A 20,786-nucleotide genomic window follows, 5' to 3' on the forward strand; every position below is an offset into this window, starting at 1 on the left:
TTACGTCTCCACACCCGCCACCGCCCTGGGAAAGGCGACTCGGAGAGCACAATTAGAAACACATTTTAGGGATCTATTTTGCAAATTCAACCAGCAACTAGAATTCCTTCTAAAGGAATAAAGAATTGAGTACCAGTGGTGTTGTGGTTCCCATAACACTCTTATTGGAGAAAATAATTGAAGGTTATAAAGGTCAGAGCATTTTGGCATGTCGCTCTACTGGAGTGGACAATGGATTTTCTTCTTGGCAGTTAGTACCAGAATTCCTTACTAGGGCAACCGCTTTCCATCAGAAGCAGCAGCCACTTTGCAAAAAACAGAAGAGAGGGGAGCAGGAGCAAAGGAGTTGGGGGAGGGGTGGAAGCTCTGCTTGTGGGGAACAGTCCAGGGGCAGAAACACCAGCCTGGCTGTGCTGGCTGGCACAGGAGGACGAGCAGGTGTATTATTAACATAGCAGGGAGGGCGGCTCTGTGAAGCCACGGCTACAGGGCTCAGGGGTACAGGGGACAGACCTCTTCACCTCCTGCATGAATCTCATGTGAACCCGACTTGGCAAGATGCTTTCTGAACGAGTGGATTTCTTCTGGTAAATCGGAAACATCCCCAAAGCTACTCCTCCTCTTCCCTGGTCCCTCTACCTTTGCAAAAATTTAGGGAAAAAGAGACTATGCCCACTATGAACAAATCCCACTTCTGAATAACTTTCCTAAAAGAAAAAATAGGTAAATATACACGTTTCTTGGCAGTCTTTCATCATGGCTTTTGTACAATGTTTCTTAACCCCCAAAGAGGGCAAAGAAGAAGAATATAGCCCCAGAGAGCAAGCCATTGAAAGGCGGCATCTCTGTACATGATTTTGGATGCATAATTAGAAATTTAACTGCTTAGATTATATTAAGGATTGCACCACTACATTTTCACAAGGTTCATTAGCCTAATTATACACTTAATTAAAACAAACTCAGTCACACATGTTAACATTTTCAATTCTAAGTATAAATTACAGCCAATGATAAAACTGAAAATAAGTAACAAATGTTTTATTGACATCTAAATTGGCTGAGCAAGTCTGAGTTTTGCTTTGATAATGTAAACTCACACAACTGCCACCCAGCTGTATGGAAATGATCATAATTCATCTTAATAAAATCTGACATAGAATAAACACCACAAATACAGTGAAGGCAGAGAAGGCATGAGCAGAATGGGCTCGCATCAGCAAGACCCTCTCACCTCACTGAGTACTAAACAGCGGCTGGCAATGACCTATATTCTATCCCTCAGAACCACAGCCAGAATGCCAACTTAATATAACATCTTGATTTTTTTTTTTAATCTTTAGTGGATGAGATAAAGTAGACCCAAAAATGGTAAAGTAAAAGTAGAGAATTCCTTTAGATTAGGGCAGAAATGATAGGCATCGTACCACTACATTTAAAGAAGCAAGATTTATCTAAATGTAAAATACGACTTTCCTCTCTAAAACAAATGCATTTAGCGTGTCCCTTTATTAGAACAAAGCAAGTCTGCAACTGAGAATGCACATCCTAAGACTTACAGATGAAAGGCTACAGATTCAGTAAAGTTAAATTGTGTCTCTTGGAAAATACTTAAATTAAAATCAAGTACACAGAGTTCAAGTGCATTTTTATTCTTTTAAAAATGAACAGTCAACTTTAAAACTCTACAGTGAACTGAAATACAGTATACAAGCCTTGGATAAATCTCTTAACACCTGAGCTGTTTCCATGAAATCTAAATTGGCTGTAATTCTTTATTAAATACACCCAACTAACTAAATAAGTGTGTACTGGGATTCTCAAATTTATGATATAAGAGTAAATTCTCATCTCACATTCATGATAGAAGAGATCGTTTTCCACTGTTACAAAGACTCATCAGCACTTGCCTAGACAACCAGAACTCCCAGCATTTGGAGGAAATTTTAACAGCACATCACAGGAACATACGTGGAAGGTGAAATATCATTCTTCTTAGCTGCCACTGCCAAATACCTCACTAAAGGTATTTTACATGTATTTTATAAGTATATGTATTTTCATATTTTAACCAGACAAAGTCAGAGGAGTGTCCCAGCCCTCAGATGTGAAGACTGAGGCTAAGTGAAGCTAACTTGCCCAGACCACACTTCCTAAAAAGACAGAGCCAGATTCTGTCCCAGGCATCTCTGGCCTCAAAACATGGGTGATTCCTAACAACCCCTCTGCCAATAACATGAAGACTCAGCATGTGGTCCAGGCTGTCACTGACTGCCACAAAGAGGGAAGACAGCACAGCTAACTGGAAATTCTGGAAAAAGATGAACTGTCTGTTTTTGATGTTATAGAGCAAAAGATAATAAAATAAAGGTTAGATGAGCTAAGAGTTATAACTAACATTATTTATAACCCAGGTAAATATTTATCAGAGTAGCCAAGTTCACAGATTTTCACTGAATAATTAAGTAGAGGAGTATGCTTTTTCTTAAGACTTTCCAAAGATGTTTGCTAACTACTCTTGTATACAGAATAGTTAAAAACTTTATAAACACTTCAGTTTTTATTTGAGAGGAAAATTATTCAATATGTGCATCTACAATACAGAAAACAAACATTTATATTTCACTCCTTTTCTATATTAATCTGATCACAGGAATATATATTTTCCAACAGGGTCACTTTTATTTCAACTCCAAAACCTAAACATTTAAAATATTCTTTTAGGGATGTGACTTTTTTTAGCTTTACGTGGCAGAATTTATGGATAGTAATACAAGTAAGAAAATAAGTCCAGGAAAAAAGTCATGAAAAGAAACAATATGGCAATCGAAAGGTTTGGTATTGACCCTTCACCTGATACTCTATCAAACTGAAGATAAATGGCTGAAAAAAATCATTTGGGATACAAATCAAAATTAATCAGACAAATCAAATGATGGCACATCTGTAAAAAGAAAGTTGAGAGCAATTAATAAGTAAGGCATTTGGCAGCATGAAGCAGCAGCAGAAAGCTTAAAACATGCAGACCCACACACACACACTCCTTCTTACCAAGGACTGTTTTCCTAATTAAAGACTTTAGATTTTTCCTTAGGTCTCATGGTTGACAATCAGATATTGGGAAGAAGAAATCTGTGAGTGCCTATTACTCATTGGAGGATGTTAAATGCGGTTGATTTTTTTCTATTTCCCCTCCTCCTGGGAATTTGTTAGAATAAGTAGGGTGGAATGATGGGAAATAATATATGGTTACAATAAAGAGGCTTTCTCATCAACCAAGTAGGTGTAAATAAAATTCTGGACTCTAGCCCCCAAAACAATATGAATAGGAAACAGAGAAGAAGGAATTTTAGATATGAAAAATAATAGAATGTAAACTCCATGATGGCAGGCATTTTTTATTTGTCTGCTTCTCTAGAGCAGGGCTGGCAAATTACAGGCCATGAGCCAAAATGTGACCTGCCACGTGTTTTTGCAAATGAAGCTTTTTTGGAATACAGCCAGGCTTGTTGGGTTATCCATGTCTATGGCTGCTTTCACGCTACAATGACAGAATTGAATACTTGCAGCAGAAACTCGGTGGCCCACAGTGCCCAAAATATTAACTATCTGACCCTTTACAGAGAGTTTGCCTAGAACCAAGAGTGGTGCCTAGGAGATACCAGATCTTTAAAAACAAACAGACAACAACATCAACAACAAAACACTTGCTTAATAAAATAAACAAACATACAATTACTATTTGCATAAGAAAAAGCACAGTGAAAGAAAATTCCAAGGGCCACGGGGCTAAGAATAAAGAATGTATATAAATGGGAAAAGGCCCATTACAGAAAAGGCACGGAGAAGCAGGCTGCACTTTATTAAGAATAATATGCTTTAGCCATTCGTGTTTCCAGAGGGGAAAAGATTAAGAATATTCATTATAAGTTAGACTGGGAGTCCAAGTAGAGGAATAATAGTTATTTTTTAAAATAATACAATGATATTTCTCGAGAACCTTCAACAATTTCTCTATCATTTACTGAATGAAGTCTCAGAGGCCATTCATAAAGTGCTTTCTAACCATCTCTCCAGCGTTATCTTCCAATACACTCAGTTTCAAATCATTGACTCATTATTTCTCAGCAAATCACACAAATTTGTATGGAGCATCTTCCCTTCACATGTTCTCTTCCTAGAAAGACTATCTTTCCAGAACATCACGCTATAGCATAAGTCCTATATTTCCTTTAAAGAACAGATCAAGTTCTACTGCTTCATAACATCCAATAGTCAATAGCCCTATTTCCTCTAAACCCTATGGCACATGTGCACTGAGTTCTTTAGACACATAGTATAGATCTTTTTATATACATATTTCTCAATTAGACCTTAAGGCCCTTAAAACTAAATACAAAACCTTATTTCACAAGCCCAGCCCCTATTTCAGAATATACTTTTATATTCTGCTTTCTAAATACTTAACATTGTAACATAATCGTATTCCTAAGTAATTAGAAAGGCTCAGGAAAACTCATTAACATCAAGGCAGGATACATTCTTATTGTTTTGTTTCTAATACAGCAAGGCAGGGCTAATAGGGGTCATCACAGTAAGCTTCACTGAGCAATACCGTTGGGCTAGGTCCTAGAAATATAAAAAAAATAACATGAAACATGGTTTTTCTGCCAAAGGAAATGACAATTACTTGGCATAGCTTTCCTGAAAACAGTAGCACTTGTGATTTAAATAAGGAGGTTATGTTTGACATTTAAATCAGGAGGAAATGAAGTTACATGTGTGAAGTGAAAATCAATTTCAAGGTAACAAAACTGTGAATAAAGAGTTCGGGGTGGGGATCAGTTAACTTTATATTTTTGAATAAAATACAAGATGATGACTAGAGAAAAACAGAGCATCAAGGGGAGACAGCACAGGGACTTCCCTAGCCGTCCAGTGGTTAAGACTTCGCCTTCCAATGCAGGGGGTGTGGGTTCAATCCCTGGTCGGGGAGCTAAGATCCCACATGCCTCTCAGCCAAAAACTAAAAAAGAAAAAAAGAAAAAAAAAAAGCCAGAAGCAATATTGTAACATATTTAATAGAGACTTTAAAAATGGTCCATATCAAAAAAAAATCTTAAATAAAAAGGGGGGAGGGGGGAGACAGCACAGTCTCTCCCATGCATTTATTCTGTCTCCGTTTCTACCATCCAAGACCGTGGCTGGGGGAACGGCAGACACAAGCCAACGGTCACTAATGTCCCCGGTCGGGGAACAACATTCAACCTACTCTAGAAAATAGCCTTTTTAAATTGGTCCAGCAGGATTTTTATACAAAAAACTTCATTATACCTCAGGCCGTAATAATACCTAAGTAGCTTGAAAAATTTCTCTAACGTTGACTTCACACTCTTCCAATTTTCCTGAATTATATTTGATACTCGAGATGTTCAGCATTGAGTTTCTTCTCTTTACGATGTTTAATTCCCATTCTGCACTGTTCCTTGAGACTTTCTGACTTAGAAATTGAAATCAGAAAGCAATACTGACATGCATGTGTCACTTTTAGAAAATAAGTATTCAGTAAGTGTTATTCAATTAGTTACATCTCCCAAACTGAGAGGGCCCAAGTATGACTGGAATTTTGTACAAAGAAAGTTATTCTTGGAAATTTCAACTTACATCCCATGAATATGTATTCTTGTATTCCCACTGGATAATATGTGCAATTTCTTCACGAGTCCTGATTAATTTCTTCCTTTCTGCTATACTGCCTTGCTTAATTTGCCCTTGCAGCCACCACTGAGCTGATGTAGCTCCCTTTATAAGCTGTCATCACAATTAAAATCATCTTCTACAACAAGCCAACTTCAGTTACCTAATTCAGACAATCCCTCCTCCATCAGCTCACAGAACACCTATGATACAGGGATGTCGGCATTTATCTCATATTTATAATAGTGTGAGTTCTTGGCTATCACTCCACCTTGACTGCAAACCCCTGGAGAGAGACTGTGTCCTGTTCATCCTTGTTTCCCAGCACCTAACACAGGAACCATCACACGGTAAATGCTTGGGGAGGTTTCTGACTGACTGAGAAGAAACCACGTGTCAGCATTTCTGAGAACAAGTCAGATAGGTGCCTCTGGCTCCTGAAGACTGGCGTCTATGATTCTTCAGCAGTCCTCCTGCTCTTCTTCGCATTGTCAGCCTCACTCTGAAGAACCATGACTGTCAAGGTGATGAGGAAGCTCAAAGATGCATCACAGGTGTTGGGGGGAAAGAATTCTGTTCTGTTTCCCAATATGAAAACTAGTAATGCCGAAAAAGGATTTATAAAGAATCTCATTTTCTTAATCTCTTTGTCCCTTGTATAGGGAAGCTGTACAGGATATTCTTCATTAAGCTGCAACATCAACAGGGACTAAAAATGACTCAGCTATAAAACACCTTCTAGTTCTGTAAAGGGATCCTTGTCTCCTTGAGTGTGTTCTGTATATCGAAACGAAACGCCATGGTAACCAGCAACTGTGGTCGATTTTGTGAAATGCCTTCCACTGAATTAATCTGCAGTAGATTTCTTTTTCTATCTTATACTTCTTTTGCTTTAGGCTTTTTAACCTATTTTATCCTCATATCCTTTCACACTGAGGTAGGAAATGTGTAATAAATGACAGAAAATAACACGTTTGTAGTTGAAATACTGGTTTAAAGCTGGTACATACACAATTAAATCTCATTTGTGATGAGTTATATTCCACAAGCAGTTAAAGGCACACTAATATTGGGAGGCTATCATCCATGCATTTTACCCTCTTCTCATACTTTTCTACTCATGAAATAAATGGAAAAAGGGTTTAACTTCTGAGATCACTTAAAATTATAATTTTTAAAGGAGATAAAGGCAAGGGCCATTTTGAAAGAAACAAAGCTTATTTAACTGAAAGTCCTTTGAAGACATTTCAATGTTTCTCCAGAGTTGTAAAAAAAAAGAAGTGAAAGCAGTCATAACTCTGTGAACGTAACACACCCCCATCCCCAATTCAAGGTGAATTTCACATCTTGTTAGATGTAACGCTCACATTCAAGCCTCGTACTCCAGCAGAGTTCTACGTAAATCACAGTGTCAGCTTCCAGACCTTCCATAAAGCGTGTGCTTTACGGAAGACATGAAATCTGGACTCGATACTGTCAGGAACATATACCAGGAAGGCAGTACAATTGTTCAAATACTTATTTTGAACAATTAAGTAGATAACTCAATCACATGCTTGTAACTGATGTTTCCTCCATCTCTCACAATATACTGGACGCTTGGAATTCCTTGACAAGGGTTGAAACTATGTTCCTGTTCTTGGTCACTGGCCTAAGGTGACTTCCCAGCTCCCCCTTTTCTTCTGCCAGTGTAAAAGAAGTTAAAAAATAGATAAAATGATAACAATAAAAGAAAGAAGTTCAAACTAAGAAGCCAAATAGTTCGTAAATATGTTTCATTGGGTAATAATTAGATGGGTAAATAAGAGAGGATGGAAGTAAACTTCAAAGGCTAATGCCTGCCCCCCCTCCATGGGGAAGGATGCAGCATTTCACTTGTGGATGATGGAGGCTCATCAAACATTTGATTAGTTGCAAATTCAGTTCATAGTATTTGAATACATATAAAAGCAAACATACACTAATTCTTTCACAAAAAGAAAGCAGCAGGATAAAAGAAACTCATGTAACATTTGACGTTTTAAAGGATATATGTTCTATGAAGTAATGAAGTCACACTAACAAATAGTACAAAATTTTGATATTTGAGTGGGCAGATTGAAGAAGGAGACACAAGTCACACAGTAGAAAATAAATCTATAGTTTGTCTAACTTAAAAAAGTTTCAAACATAATCATAAAAATCATATAAAATTTAAGAACTAAATAAACATAAAAGCAAATTTTAAATGAATCATTTTCTATGTTATCTAGATAATTTTTATTGGATACATTTTTTCCAGAAAATTGCTTTAAGCTCTCCCTTACCTTTGCACATTCAGCTGGAGTTCTGGCTCTAAAGGCTATCATCAATTTGCATGGATGTGATGAACGATAAAATTATTAGGATAATTTAAATGCCCGATTTCTTCATCAGCCTAAGTGCTTTCTGTGATTATAATGCAGTGGCCCCCAAATGAAAAGCCTTCTATTAAGCATATGCTAAGTCAACACCACTCTATATCTGAGCATAAATGAAGATAAAACACTCCACATTATGATTCAATTAAAAACCTGCAAGATACGTTACCTGCCGCCTCGAGCACTGAAAGGCACTACATGGATTCCCAGAGGCCCTCCATCGTTGGGGACTTGTACGAGCTTTACCATATCACTGTGAGACAATATGATGAATGAGGGAGCATGAACATGGACCATCACAAACCGAAACTGAAACCAAACCAAACACAAAACCGCAACGACACAGACACACAATAAACAACAGAGGAGGACAAAACGAAAAATCCCACCAGGCACACACGCATATACATACACGTTCTGGAACAGAAGCATGGTGATGAGGGCACATTCAACTCTACATACCTGCACACTAGTCTGATGGCATGGGGTGGGGAGGGGGGAGCAATCATCAGAGATAACTACATTAAACATGACACAGCACCTGTGCTCTCGGACCACACTCTTCTGTGTGGTCCAAGTATACATTTCGTGATCAAATCTCTAGACTTCCACTGGAAGTTTCCCATCCTAATATCTATTCAAGGACTACGAAGATTAATGGGATAAAGATGCTTCAGCTGCACAGCACTTTATAATTTACAAAGTGCTCTTACACATGTCACATCATTGATCCCCTCCCGCAAAAGTCCAATAAGGTCAAAGCTTTGCCCCGGGAGGTGGCAATCCAGATGGGATACAGCCACCCTTACTTCCCAACTCAGAGCTCCACGGAAGGTCGCCATCCTACTTGCTGTAAGCTCACTGCATATGCAGGCAATGCAACCCCACGGGATACCCGCAAAAAAATCAAATGATTGTCCCAAGGGTGTTTGTAATTGAACTCTAAAGTCTTTAAGCTATTTATATGAAGTAACATGAAGTTACTTCTACCACATAACTACAGTACTTTAATATTAATATCAAGAGCCCGAGTTTAATGCAATTGGTATAATCTGGAGAATGTAAATGTTCTACGCCATTTCAATGAGATTCCACTTTGTAGGTATTTCTGTGGGTGTGAGTACTCCACAGAAACCTAAGCAGTCCTGATCTAACAATCAATATTTGGAAATACTATTTCAAATACTATTTCAATACTATTTCAATATCTAGTTTTAAGCAATCTGGACAACCGTAAGTGATTACCAATGGACTTGACCAAGATCACAATATAGTTTTTATGCAATGGAAAATGCCAATGCTACAACTGTATTTCTATGTGTATAGATTCAATCACATACACTAATTAGGACAAAATTGAAATTTTGTCATATTGCCAACATATTTACTAAAGTAATACTATTTAAATGGATATTTAATTTTTTTCTATTTTCATAGAGTTTCCTAAAATCCTATTTGAGATACTGTTAATACCATTTGAACATGTATTTAATGACTGGTTTGTCAACTAAGATGGTTTGCCAACTAGTATGGTAATTTTAATACATTTATTTTATTTTATATTCTTTCTCAAAAGAACTATGACAGTGCAAGTGTTTCTTAAGTGTGTAAATACTGAGAAAATGCTGGTTGCTGAATATCCAAACATAATCTGATTCGAAGCCTGTTTAATCTCACTGAGAAAGTTCTTATAGCCCTTCCGTGGAAGACCAAGAAAAGACAAAATTAAGAGTTTAATTATTAATATCTGGACCCCAACTTTTACCCAAAATCAAAGAAAAAATTTAGAATGACTGCCCTCCCTGCTCTAAGGTAACTTAGAAGAAGTCTTGAAAACATCTTCCATTCAAACCTGCCATTATTTAAGATAGTTGTAAAGTTGTGACAATATATGGAAGTTTTTCTTTGACCTTTTACACTTTAAATCATTCAAGATCCCTAACCTGTAAATTTTTATCAAATATCTTGAGAGATTCTATTTCTTCAAATCGAAAAAATATACACTAAAATGAGTAATGCTTACATGATTCAACTAGCTTTTCAAGTAAATTATGTCAATTTCTTTTCTAATTTAGCAAAGTTGAAGAACAAACAAATGACCAAAATACTGACTGACATACAAAAGCAATCTGAAAACAGTTACAGTGCTGTGAACATAACAGACTTTTTTCAATCAAATACTATTTTATATTATAATTTAATAGTATTTGCCAAGGCATGAAGCTCAGAGCAGGTACATGTGAATTTCCATGCTATAGTTCTTACATTAGATCATTAACTCAATCGATGAAAGATGCTCTTTGGAAAACAAACCAATGCAAGGCATGTTTTAACTAAGCACAAACGTAATGCATGCCATATGCTTTCGGAATACTTGCTGCTATCAGTGAAGCTACATGGATATTACAGAGTTAGTTGAAACTGTCAGTAACTTACTCCAGAGAAAAGTTGGGTACGTTCTCCACACCAGTGTCGGCGTGCCCCACGGGCTCAACACGGCTGCTGTCTTCCTCCGTGCCATCCTCATCCTAGAGAGGGCGCAACACAAAGAGAAGCACACTCTGAGTCAGGTTTATTCTTATACAGTGAATGAAAGGAAACTGAATAAAACTGGAGTCTAAGAGGCATTATGATAATGTTAACAATCTCTCTCCTTAGCAAGGATGACCTTTAATGATAAGATTAATACTATTAATTAGTATTAATAGTTTGTACTATTGTGGGTTTGTACATGTGAAAAGCTGCATTTTAAAGCAACAGTCTCCTGAGTTAGTATATCCTCGGGGGTGAACAAGATGCCACCGCAATAAGGAAAGAAAACATTAGAACTTATATTAACCCTCTTATCATTTTTATTTCACTTTTCGGTGTATGTTTTAGGAAGTAATTATATATTACTGCAATGTTATAATAAACTAATAAATAAATGTACATTACACTGGGGATGCATGGTTAACATTTATACTAATCCAAACAGTTGAGATCATTATAAACCTTAACAACTAGCAAAATCTTCAGTCCTATTGTCAGTTCCCCAGTTCCTATTAACACACCTTGTCAAAATGAACATCAAGTAAGCACAATCCTAGACTTAGATACTTCATCCTGTGAAATCTCACATAAAGTTATCCTAAGCCAATCGACTGATCATTTAGAGGTAAAGGCATTAAGATCTTAGCCATGAAGAACCACTTGTGTTTACTTCTGTTACAAAGGACCCAGTGCCGGGAAAGGCACAAAGAGTAAGATAACCAACCCCAATAACCACCATTGTATTCTTCCTTTTAGAAAGGCAATAGTTTGTAAAAATTATATTCCAACATGCTGTAGAAATTGGGTAAACATGCTGGTGCTTCAAAAGGTGCATGTGGAATAAATGTGATGGTTCATAAAAGTAAATGAAATGTCACCCAAGAATATGCCTTACTTTCTAATCTTGGCCACTGTCTTTTCACTAAGCAGTTCACTAACAGTGACGTTGGTTTTGCAGGATCATTTGAATAAGGATAAACATGCCTGATGATATCAATGGTCCTATTATCCAAATTAGAATATTCAGAAAAGACTCCAAATCTCCAAACACAGTGGCTAAGAGGCTCATGAGGGTTTCACCTTGGATCCACAATGTGCATAATTTATGTACACATACAATTTGTTAGGTTTACCCTTTCTACTGTATAAATTTGAAAACAGTGAGTTTATATGTGAACTTAACTAAACCACCTAATAAGAGTACACCATTAGAGAAAAACTGTATATTTTTAACCATGTATTTAACAGAATCATAGTAGAAATATATACACCATCAACAGAGACTTCAATCAACAAAATGATAAGCAAAGGTTATAGGTTCAAGACACAGCATCAAACAATATTTCAAATTACTGAAGCAATAGGAAGGCAAGGCAGGGCAGTTGGTAATGCCCAACGGACATTTCCTCTGAGAATCTACCAAAATAAGAAGCTGAATGCACCAAGTTTTTCTCTGAATTTGGATAGGCTCCATGCATCCTCAATGGCAAGGCACTGCATGAAGTCAAGCTACTTGAAGATTGATGACCCTGTGTTCTGAGAGGCTCTAATATGTAGTTCTTAGTCACCTATCTCTTTTAAGCACCAGCACATAACACATTTCAAAGGTTAACCAGCATCTTGAACCTGCCTAAGAACCACACTTAATGTAAACAAGAACTCCCCAAATTATGCTTTTCCATTGGGAGTGGGGGTAGGGAGGAGAGAAGTGGGATTGTATTTATATAAATCAGATGGAAAACATACAAACAGTCTTATGGGTTAAAGACATTTTGTTTCAGGATTCATTAATAATGTAAACACTGCTGAAACACCACCATGATGTATAACCAACAGAAACACCTATGTGGCACCATGAAATGGCCACATAAATGAAACACCCTAAACTACAGTGATGAAACAGTAACTGATAATGGACACATTCATTGTTCCCACAGTGGCCATTATCAGGTCCCCAAGAGCATGCAGAATATTGTTTCATGTAGCTGCATATGGTGTTCAGTTATTTTGCAAAATTCACTGCCTGAGGCTGAGCTGCAATTGCTGTGGGAACCACAGTGTCTGGATGTGTACAGATCAGCTCCTATATTGCTTTATTTTGTTGTTTTGTACTTTTTAAAGCTGCAGCTGAACACAGTCACTTTTAGTAGGAGCTATACACTGAATTCCATCATAACCATAGTAGATGAAGCTCAGTTATTATATATGTCAAATCAAGATGGAAGGTCTAAGAGTATCAATTTAAGCTACATAGTGTTAAAAAATTTTTTCAGGGGAGTCAATGTACTTTTTGTCCTTTCCTTCTCTTCATTTTACAGCAGAGTGTAGTGGTTAAGAGTTCAGATTAGAAAATTAAACAAACCGAGATGTGAACACTAAGTGTGCCATCTGCCAATTTTATATCCTTAGGAAAGTTATATACCCCTTTTGTATCTCTATCCCTTCTTCTGTAAACTGGGAACAATAAAAGCATCTTCTTTGTAGGACTACTGAGAGGAATAAGTAAGATAATCCACATCACAATCATAACATAATACCTGACACATGGTAACTGATAATAAATGTTGTTATTGAAAAGAGAAATAAACAATAAATACATGACATATAAAACATACCTTAGTAATTGTTTTAGGGTAATGTTACACAGCTCTAAAATATTTTGAGAATATATATTTGTCCACACATACCTTGTGCCTTGCAGTAAAATTTAATATTAAACATATTACCTACTCAGTTAATTACAAACTGTATCATCTGCATTTTATAAAGTTGCATAAAACCCGACATTTGTTGCACTTTGCTGTATACAACGTGCTTTCATCATAAAAGGCCTCCAGAATGAGAAAACATATTAAAAAATATAAACAACTAATGCTGTATACAATCTGGTAAATGGTGGGAAGAAGAAAACACTATGGGTTGTTAGTTGAGGAACTTTTCAAAGATAAAATAGATGTGAAGAACCATGAAGGGCCTATGATTTCACCCTACTTGAAAGCTCATAGTGAGCCTGCCATAGCCTCACGGATGTCACAGAGGACACGAGACTCCCGGGTCGGAGACAAAGAACAGCTCATTACAGCAACAGCATTAGCCAGAGCATCATCCTTTTATGCACTGATTCCTAAGCTAAAATTCTCAGGGGCCCACACAGAAGAAACATAAGCCCAGGGAACTCGAACCTTTTACATAGGCAGTAAGCTTGTCTGCCCACTGCTTTGGAGAGAGACACTATGCCTATCTTCCAAGGCTTCTTTCAACACATTGCTGAAAGAAGAGTCCAGAACAAAGGCCTTTATTCTCAAGATGTACAAAAATGCAAGAGAACCATGGAGAATTATCTCCCGACAACAGAGTTTAATCTGAGCATTGCCGAGTGGTAGCATTTATATGATCACTAGCATACTAAAACTGGGAATATGATTAACAAATGCTCTATAACAATGTCTTTTGAATGGTAACATTAAATTGTACTAGATAAAAGAGTCATACCTTCTATATCAAGGAAAAACTAATTTTTCAATGTGGAACAATATGCCCAACCAAACAAAAAAAGCAAGTGTGAAAATTCAAAAAACCTCTCAGCCATGCAAAGTCTTTACTTCCCATGGACCCTTCCACATAAAGCTATTTTTGGATGTGCTCCAGCAAAATCCAGAAAATTCAATAAAACAACGGACAAAACCCAAGGAAAGTCCCAGAATATGGTGACAGTCCAGAGAAGCAAAAACAAGTTCAGATTAGAGCAGCAGGATGGAGAGGTCTGGGAAGTCAATCTCCATGAGAAAAAAAAAAAATAATAGTTCAGTATTTTTGAACATTTGGGAAACATTTTGACAGACCTGATAGAGAATGGGGGGAGGGGAATTAAAGATATGTATAGAGAAAACAAAACAAATTTTTTAGAAGTCAAAGCAATTAGCTCCAAGCACAACAAAGGAAAATGTGTAGGAAAGGACATGTAATCAGAGCACCTACTTGGTTATGCAGTGAGCAGTTCTTACATCACCATATAATGTGACACTGGCTATTGATTTCACTTGGACTTTTCATGTAACAATACTGAGAGGATGGGAATGGGGAAAGTGAAAGTGGCATAAAAGGAAAAACCCCATCTTCCATAAATGGCAAGTCAACAGATGTCAATAACTGGTAACCAGGAAAGAGCAACATAAATATTTTATTCAGAAACATGGAAGTAAATAGCAGAACCAACGTCTGCATAAATTGGGAGTTGCTGCCTCTGGGGAGAGGGGCTGGGGGAACACAGAGGAGGAGAACACAGAGACTGCTAGTTTTTTCATTAAACGCCTTCCAGCATGATATATGTAATTTTATTCTGACTACATATTTGAAATACCCACCAAGAGAGGCTCTTTAGATCCACCTAAACATCCAGACTCTCAAGACCCCCAAATGCCACCTGGCATCAGATTTACTGCAAAGGATAAAAGGCAGGAAACCCAACTTGCCAGCAAGGCAGTGTCTCGCTTCTGTCCTTGGCAGGAGCCATCCTTAAAGATGTCCAGGGTCTCTTCCTGTGTGTCCCCCAGATGACAGCTCAGGTGCGGGGGAAGAGACTCACATGGGCTGGATGCAAAGCGCTACCCTGGCTTGGGAGCCTCCTGTCTCAGAGAAGCCAGTATGTCTCATGACACCACCATAGGGACAGCTGTTTGCCAGCTAGTTACAGTTTTTTGAGTCTAGATGCAAATTACCAATCAAAATAATTTAATTACCATACAAAGATAGTTTACGGAAACTAACAGTTTTCCAGAAAAAGGGAGCCAAAAAAACCCACCAAAGTTTACATTCTCATGCAGAGGGGGAAAAGATTTTGTTAACCTTTTATCTACCGTAAAATATTGATCTAAGCAATTTTTTTAAAGATGGAGGAGACAAGTAGTCAAAGAAGAGAAAAAAGTGGGAGAAAAATGAATATTTGATAAGCTTGGGTGAGAAGAGTGAGTTTTAGATCAGGTTAGAAACTCATATTAGACAAATGGTGATAAAAGCTTCATGTGAACCTATTTGTTCTCTGCTTCTCATAAAAATTAATAATCTTACTCTCTTCCATAACATGAACAATATAAAGACTCACCTTCAATTGAAAAAGTCCTTGAAGGACCAATGGATGATATATTCTGAAATCACAAGCACTCACATGAACTATGTCTTTAAGAAAACCAAATTTGGCTAAACCTCTAATTATCTTTTTAACTTCAAAAATTATCTAGTTGTATTTTTTCCTAATGAGCACTATATATCTTCTCTGCAGTCACAGATTTTTTTTTAATGATATCCAAATACTAAAGTGGATGCCATTGCAAAATAGTACAGGATCTGTAATTAGAACACTTAAAATCTGAATCCTGCCTCCATCACTCATATAAAGTATTAAGAGGACAAGCTTTGTAACTGGTTTGTTTAGCAAAGAAGGAAAGCAAAAGCACACTGTCTGCCTTACGGAACATAATAAAACTTCACCCGGAAAGCAATCACCTGCATGTCAACATTCAAACTCTTGGGTTCCAAGGATCTAAATAGTTTGAATAGTTACTACTTTAAAGAAAAGCCTACAATTTGAAGGAATAATTTAATCATTTTAAAATGTTTTTTTACAAACTTAGGTTATACTTGTGTACATAAATTTCCTGCATACTTGACTTTGATTTTTATGTTTAGGAAGCAAGAAAAGAAACAAAAGTTCTGATGATACCCTGGGAAACAAATTTACAATATTCTTCCTCAAGTGTTTTTATTATTATTTTTTAGAGTAAAATAATTTGACTGGTTCAGTTATATTGCTACACAAATGCTCAACCAAATGATCTTTGTCACCTTTTTAGAATTTTAGAATTGCAAAATTTTCTGAATTTAATGTGAGACATTAACTATTAGTGAACCATAGCATCCCAGAGAAAATATTTGAATGTTGACAGCATGAATTAAACCACTTTTGGGGGGGGATCACATATGGTGGAAAACAAATTCCAAGGGGAATCTGTTTCCAAGTCCTCTAAGCATCACAAATTGGATTCCAGAAGGCTCTTGTGTTAAGGTTTCCACTACTTGATTAACTGGCCAAATCGCCAGGGAAAAATAATTTCCCATCATATGTGGAAAACAACTGAAAACATTTGGGGGGTGAGGGGAATTTCACAACTGAAAATGATAAATCTATAGCCAACTTCTAAAGAAATAAAATCAGGAAATGTGTAATATAATTTTACTTAAAGATCATTATATTCTACTAGAGTAAAAACATTTATATAGAAACAAGAATTCAAAAACTATTAAGAACAGACGAGATAATAAACAAGACTTTTTAGAATCAAAGTATCTTCTTGTATTATATTATAGAGGGAAATTAATAGCTGTTATACCTTTAAAGGCAGTGCAGTTCATTATAATATAAACTTGCTCCACAGAACCCAGAGCTCAACGCCAAATAATTTTGGATTAAATGAAGAAGTATTCAGTACCTGTGATATTGAATGTTTTATGTGAGCTGCATGCCCTCAACCGGATACCTAACATCCTCATCTCAAGCTAATACTGATCAAATGGAATGGCAAACATAGTCCTGAACACAGTCCATGAAATTTTCATTTACCACAGAAATGAAACATTTCCTGTCTTGAAACATACACAACATGACTCCACACAACCCAAGGCAAGAGAAGAGTCTTTGAGAAGAAGAACAGATGGTGCTGATTTATGAAGCTATCTAACCACAGAAAACAGCAAATAGTATGTATCTTTGCACCTGTTACATGCACAGTGGAATCTTGAAATTTAGTTCCAAAATGTAAGCCCACTTCTCATAGATTATTAGAGTTCTATCCCAAAGACTTGACCACTATCACCACTTCAACAATACGGAGGCCATTCGTTTTGCAGGAAGTACCTCTACACTGCTCAGTTTCCCTACCACACACCAATGCCCAAATGTACCCATTAGGTACACTGATTTTAATCATGACATGATTTTAATCAGCCTAATCAATCTGGTTCAGGTGTGGCTTCCTTATGAGACTAATACCCATTGGTTTTCTTTTGAACATTACTGAAAAAAATACTCTGACGTATGGACTGTTGAAATGTACTGATTTTGTCATCTGACCAATCTTGCCTAACAATAAAGTTTTAAACCTTACTGAGGTGACACTTTAAAATGCTTTACCTTTGGGGTGAAATAAGTAATACATGGGTAAGTAAACAATACTTATTCAGACCTATTTTTTTAAAAAACACTTATAACTATTTTCTTTCAAAAAATCGATTTCTCCTTGGCTTAAAAATGATTTCAGAATTAACCATTGATTTGTTAATGGAGAAACTAAAGTAATTATTTAAACTTTTATTTAGATCATTAAGAAAAAATCTAAACAAATATTTCTTGCTACAGATAAGTATAAATCACTTCTTAAAAAGGCAAGACACAACTTTTAAACTTCACAAGTTTTAATTAACAATAAAATAATTGCTAGTATATACCGAGGACTTCTGATGTGCCGATTACTAAAGAACCCACTTCTTTAGTCCTCAATACAACCTCAATTTAATCCTTAACAACACAACCCTTAAACATATTCCAAAAAACAAAGCACATGGGATTTTTTAAATGAATTTTGTGCAAATCTTTTTTCCAAATATAACTGAGCCATGTAACCATGTGACAAGCTTCCAGCTCTCTGAGCACAACATAGCTTGGATAACAGAGCTGTGTTGTTGACACTCAAAGCATTTTTTTAAAATAAATTTATCTGTTTGTTAATTAATTAATTAATTTATTTATTCTTTTATTTTTGGCTGTGTTGCGTCCTTGTTGCTGCACGCGGGGGCTACTCTTCATTGCGGTGCGCAGGCTTCTCATTGCAGTGGCTTCTCTTGTTGCCGAGCACGGGCTCTAGAGCACAGGCTCAGTAGTTGTGGTGCACGGGCTCTAAAGTGCAGGCTCAGTAGTTGTGGCACGTGGGCTTAGTTGTTCCCCGGCACGTGGTATCTTCCCGGACCAGGGCTCAAACCCGTGTCTCCTGTGTTGGCAGGTGGATTCTTAACCACTGCACCACCAGGGAAGCCTTGCAAAGCATTCTTTAATAAAGTTTACTGAATGCTCTACATGAGACTTTATATAGAAATGTACTGGATCCACCCAGTACGTGCACGGGTGTAATGAACAACCAACCTGGGTAAGAGGCCTGCCTCTGCCATGTATTACTCATCTCACCAAGCCCCACTTTCTTAATCCAAATAAAGGAAATACGACTTTCTCTATCTCATAAACTTGCTGGGATTGACTCATGGCTATCACTACATGCAAAATACCTTACATATTAAAACAAAATTTTTAGGAAAAAGAAAAAGAACTAATTTTACTAAACATCTATAACACACCACAAACTACATATACAATCTTTCACTTAATCCTCACAACAAGCTAGGAATTCTTATTAGGAAGAAATTAGGCCTAGAAAAGATTTCAGATTTCTCTGCAGCAGCAGCCCTGGGATTTTGAAAACAGCATCATGGCCTGTGGTTCTTCAGTTTTACCATGTTTTTTCACTCTATTTCACTCAGGGAAGAGTAACCCAGAACTATCCAGTACTGATGTGACCCTAGCTAACTAGTTAGTCAGGGCTAGGGCCTGTGAGAAATGAAAATAAAATAAAATTTATGTTGTAAAAAAATATTAAACTCTGAACATACAATAAATGTACTTTCATAGAGTGAGAATTACTATTAAAATATTTTTGTGTGTGAATTTTCATTTCAGGAGAAACATAAATAATGAACATCAGGAAATCTTACCAGCTGTTACATCTGTGTAACAGTGTAACTGTTACAGTGACTTTTACTGTGTCTCTATAACATTAAGTATTTTTACAACGAGCATAAAATCTTTTAGAAATAAAGAAAGGTTATTTTTATTTTTTAATAAAACCCTATAAAACTTTCATAAAGTACTTTTTATTACATAATATCACTGCTTTATAATTTCTCTGGAAAGTGACTTTTCAAAGAATCAAGGATCTAGAAAGAAAACAGAATATTATAGGGAAGTAAAAAGATGGAACTGGTCATTGATATTGATGTATATCATATTGAATCAGTCCTAGAAATCAAGCAGAGAGTTTTTTTTAAAAATCAATGATTTGGTATAGTGTCTGAATGGCAGAAGAAGAGCAAAAGGCTGGTAAGATGCCATATCAAAAAATTAGAAGAAATTTAAATTAAAAATTAAAGAAAGAATAAAGAGTGAAGAAGAGTCACAGCTAAGCCAGTTCACCTTTGGGCTCTGTGGCCCACAAAAACCTCACATGGCTTCCAACGGGGACCAAGATGTATATATTTTATCCTTTTTCCCTGATGATAAATACATACTTTACCATTATTAATTTTGAAGGGCTTATTAAAAAACATTTTGTAGTCCCCAAAGTTCTACACCTCATTATTTTAAATTGTTAATAAGCAAGTAAAGAGCAACACATGGGTCCTATAACAAAATCCACTCTAAACATCTATTAGAGTTTGCACTGGTTTATTATTTTCCAATGCAACCTTATAACTTCACAAATGAAATGTAGTCATTAACTTACTTGAAACCAGTAAATGGCTTCAATAAAGTAAGTGGCTTTCAAAAAAAAAAAAAAAAGAAAAATCTCGTTTTCACTCAATTTTCTAGTTAAGTTCAATGAAGCAAAAGCTAGTTGGTAGGGCTTCCCTGGTGGCGCAGTGGTTGAGAGTCCACCTGCCGATGCAGGGGACATGGGTTCGTGCCCCGGTCCGGGAAGATCCCACATGCCGCGGAGCAGCTGGGCCTGTGAGCCATGGCCGCTGAGCCTGCGCATCCAGAGCCTGTGCTCCGCAACGGGAGAGGCCACAGCAGTGAGAGGCTTGCGTACCGCAAAGGGAAAAAAAAAAAAAAAGCTAGTTGGTAGATTTTCTGGGGATCAAGAGATTGTATTCTCTCAAACAAAACAAAACCTATTATATTTTGACACAAGGTACATGGCAACAAAGATTAGTCTGAATGCTCAATTTAAAATCATGGTTCAAAGGTTTATAATAAACATAGAGGTTAACATTAATAAAGCTAATTAGCTGTGTATTGCTGCATTGCCCTTAATGCCTGGGATCTGATACAAATGCTAA

General features: G+C 36.6%; 1 protein-coding gene across 18 annotated transcripts in view; it reads right to left on the reverse strand.

Annotated features, from left to right (window-relative positions):
• PARD3 (par-3 family cell polarity regulator) overlaps nt 1-20,786 on the reverse strand; it is a 629,984-nt gene that overhangs the window by 284,560 nt on the left and 324,638 nt on the right. For all 18 annotated transcript variants that reach the window (XM_082620041.1, XM_082620034.1, XM_082620050.1 and 15 more), the window contains 2 exons: nt 10,533-10,624; nt 8,266-8,349 (listed from right to left, as the gene is read on the reverse strand). In XM_082620041.1, coding sequence (XP_082476167.1) covers nt 8,266-8,349; nt 10,533-10,624 — 176 coding nt within the window. The remainder of the gene's footprint in view (nt 1-8,265; nt 8,350-10,532; nt 10,625-20,786) is intronic.

Source organism: Mesoplodon mirus, assembly GCF_964341445.2.
Source record: "Mesoplodon mirus genome assembly, chromosome: 4".
Lineage (NCBI taxonomy): Eukaryota > Metazoa > Chordata > Mammalia > Artiodactyla > Ziphiidae > Mesoplodon > Mesoplodon mirus.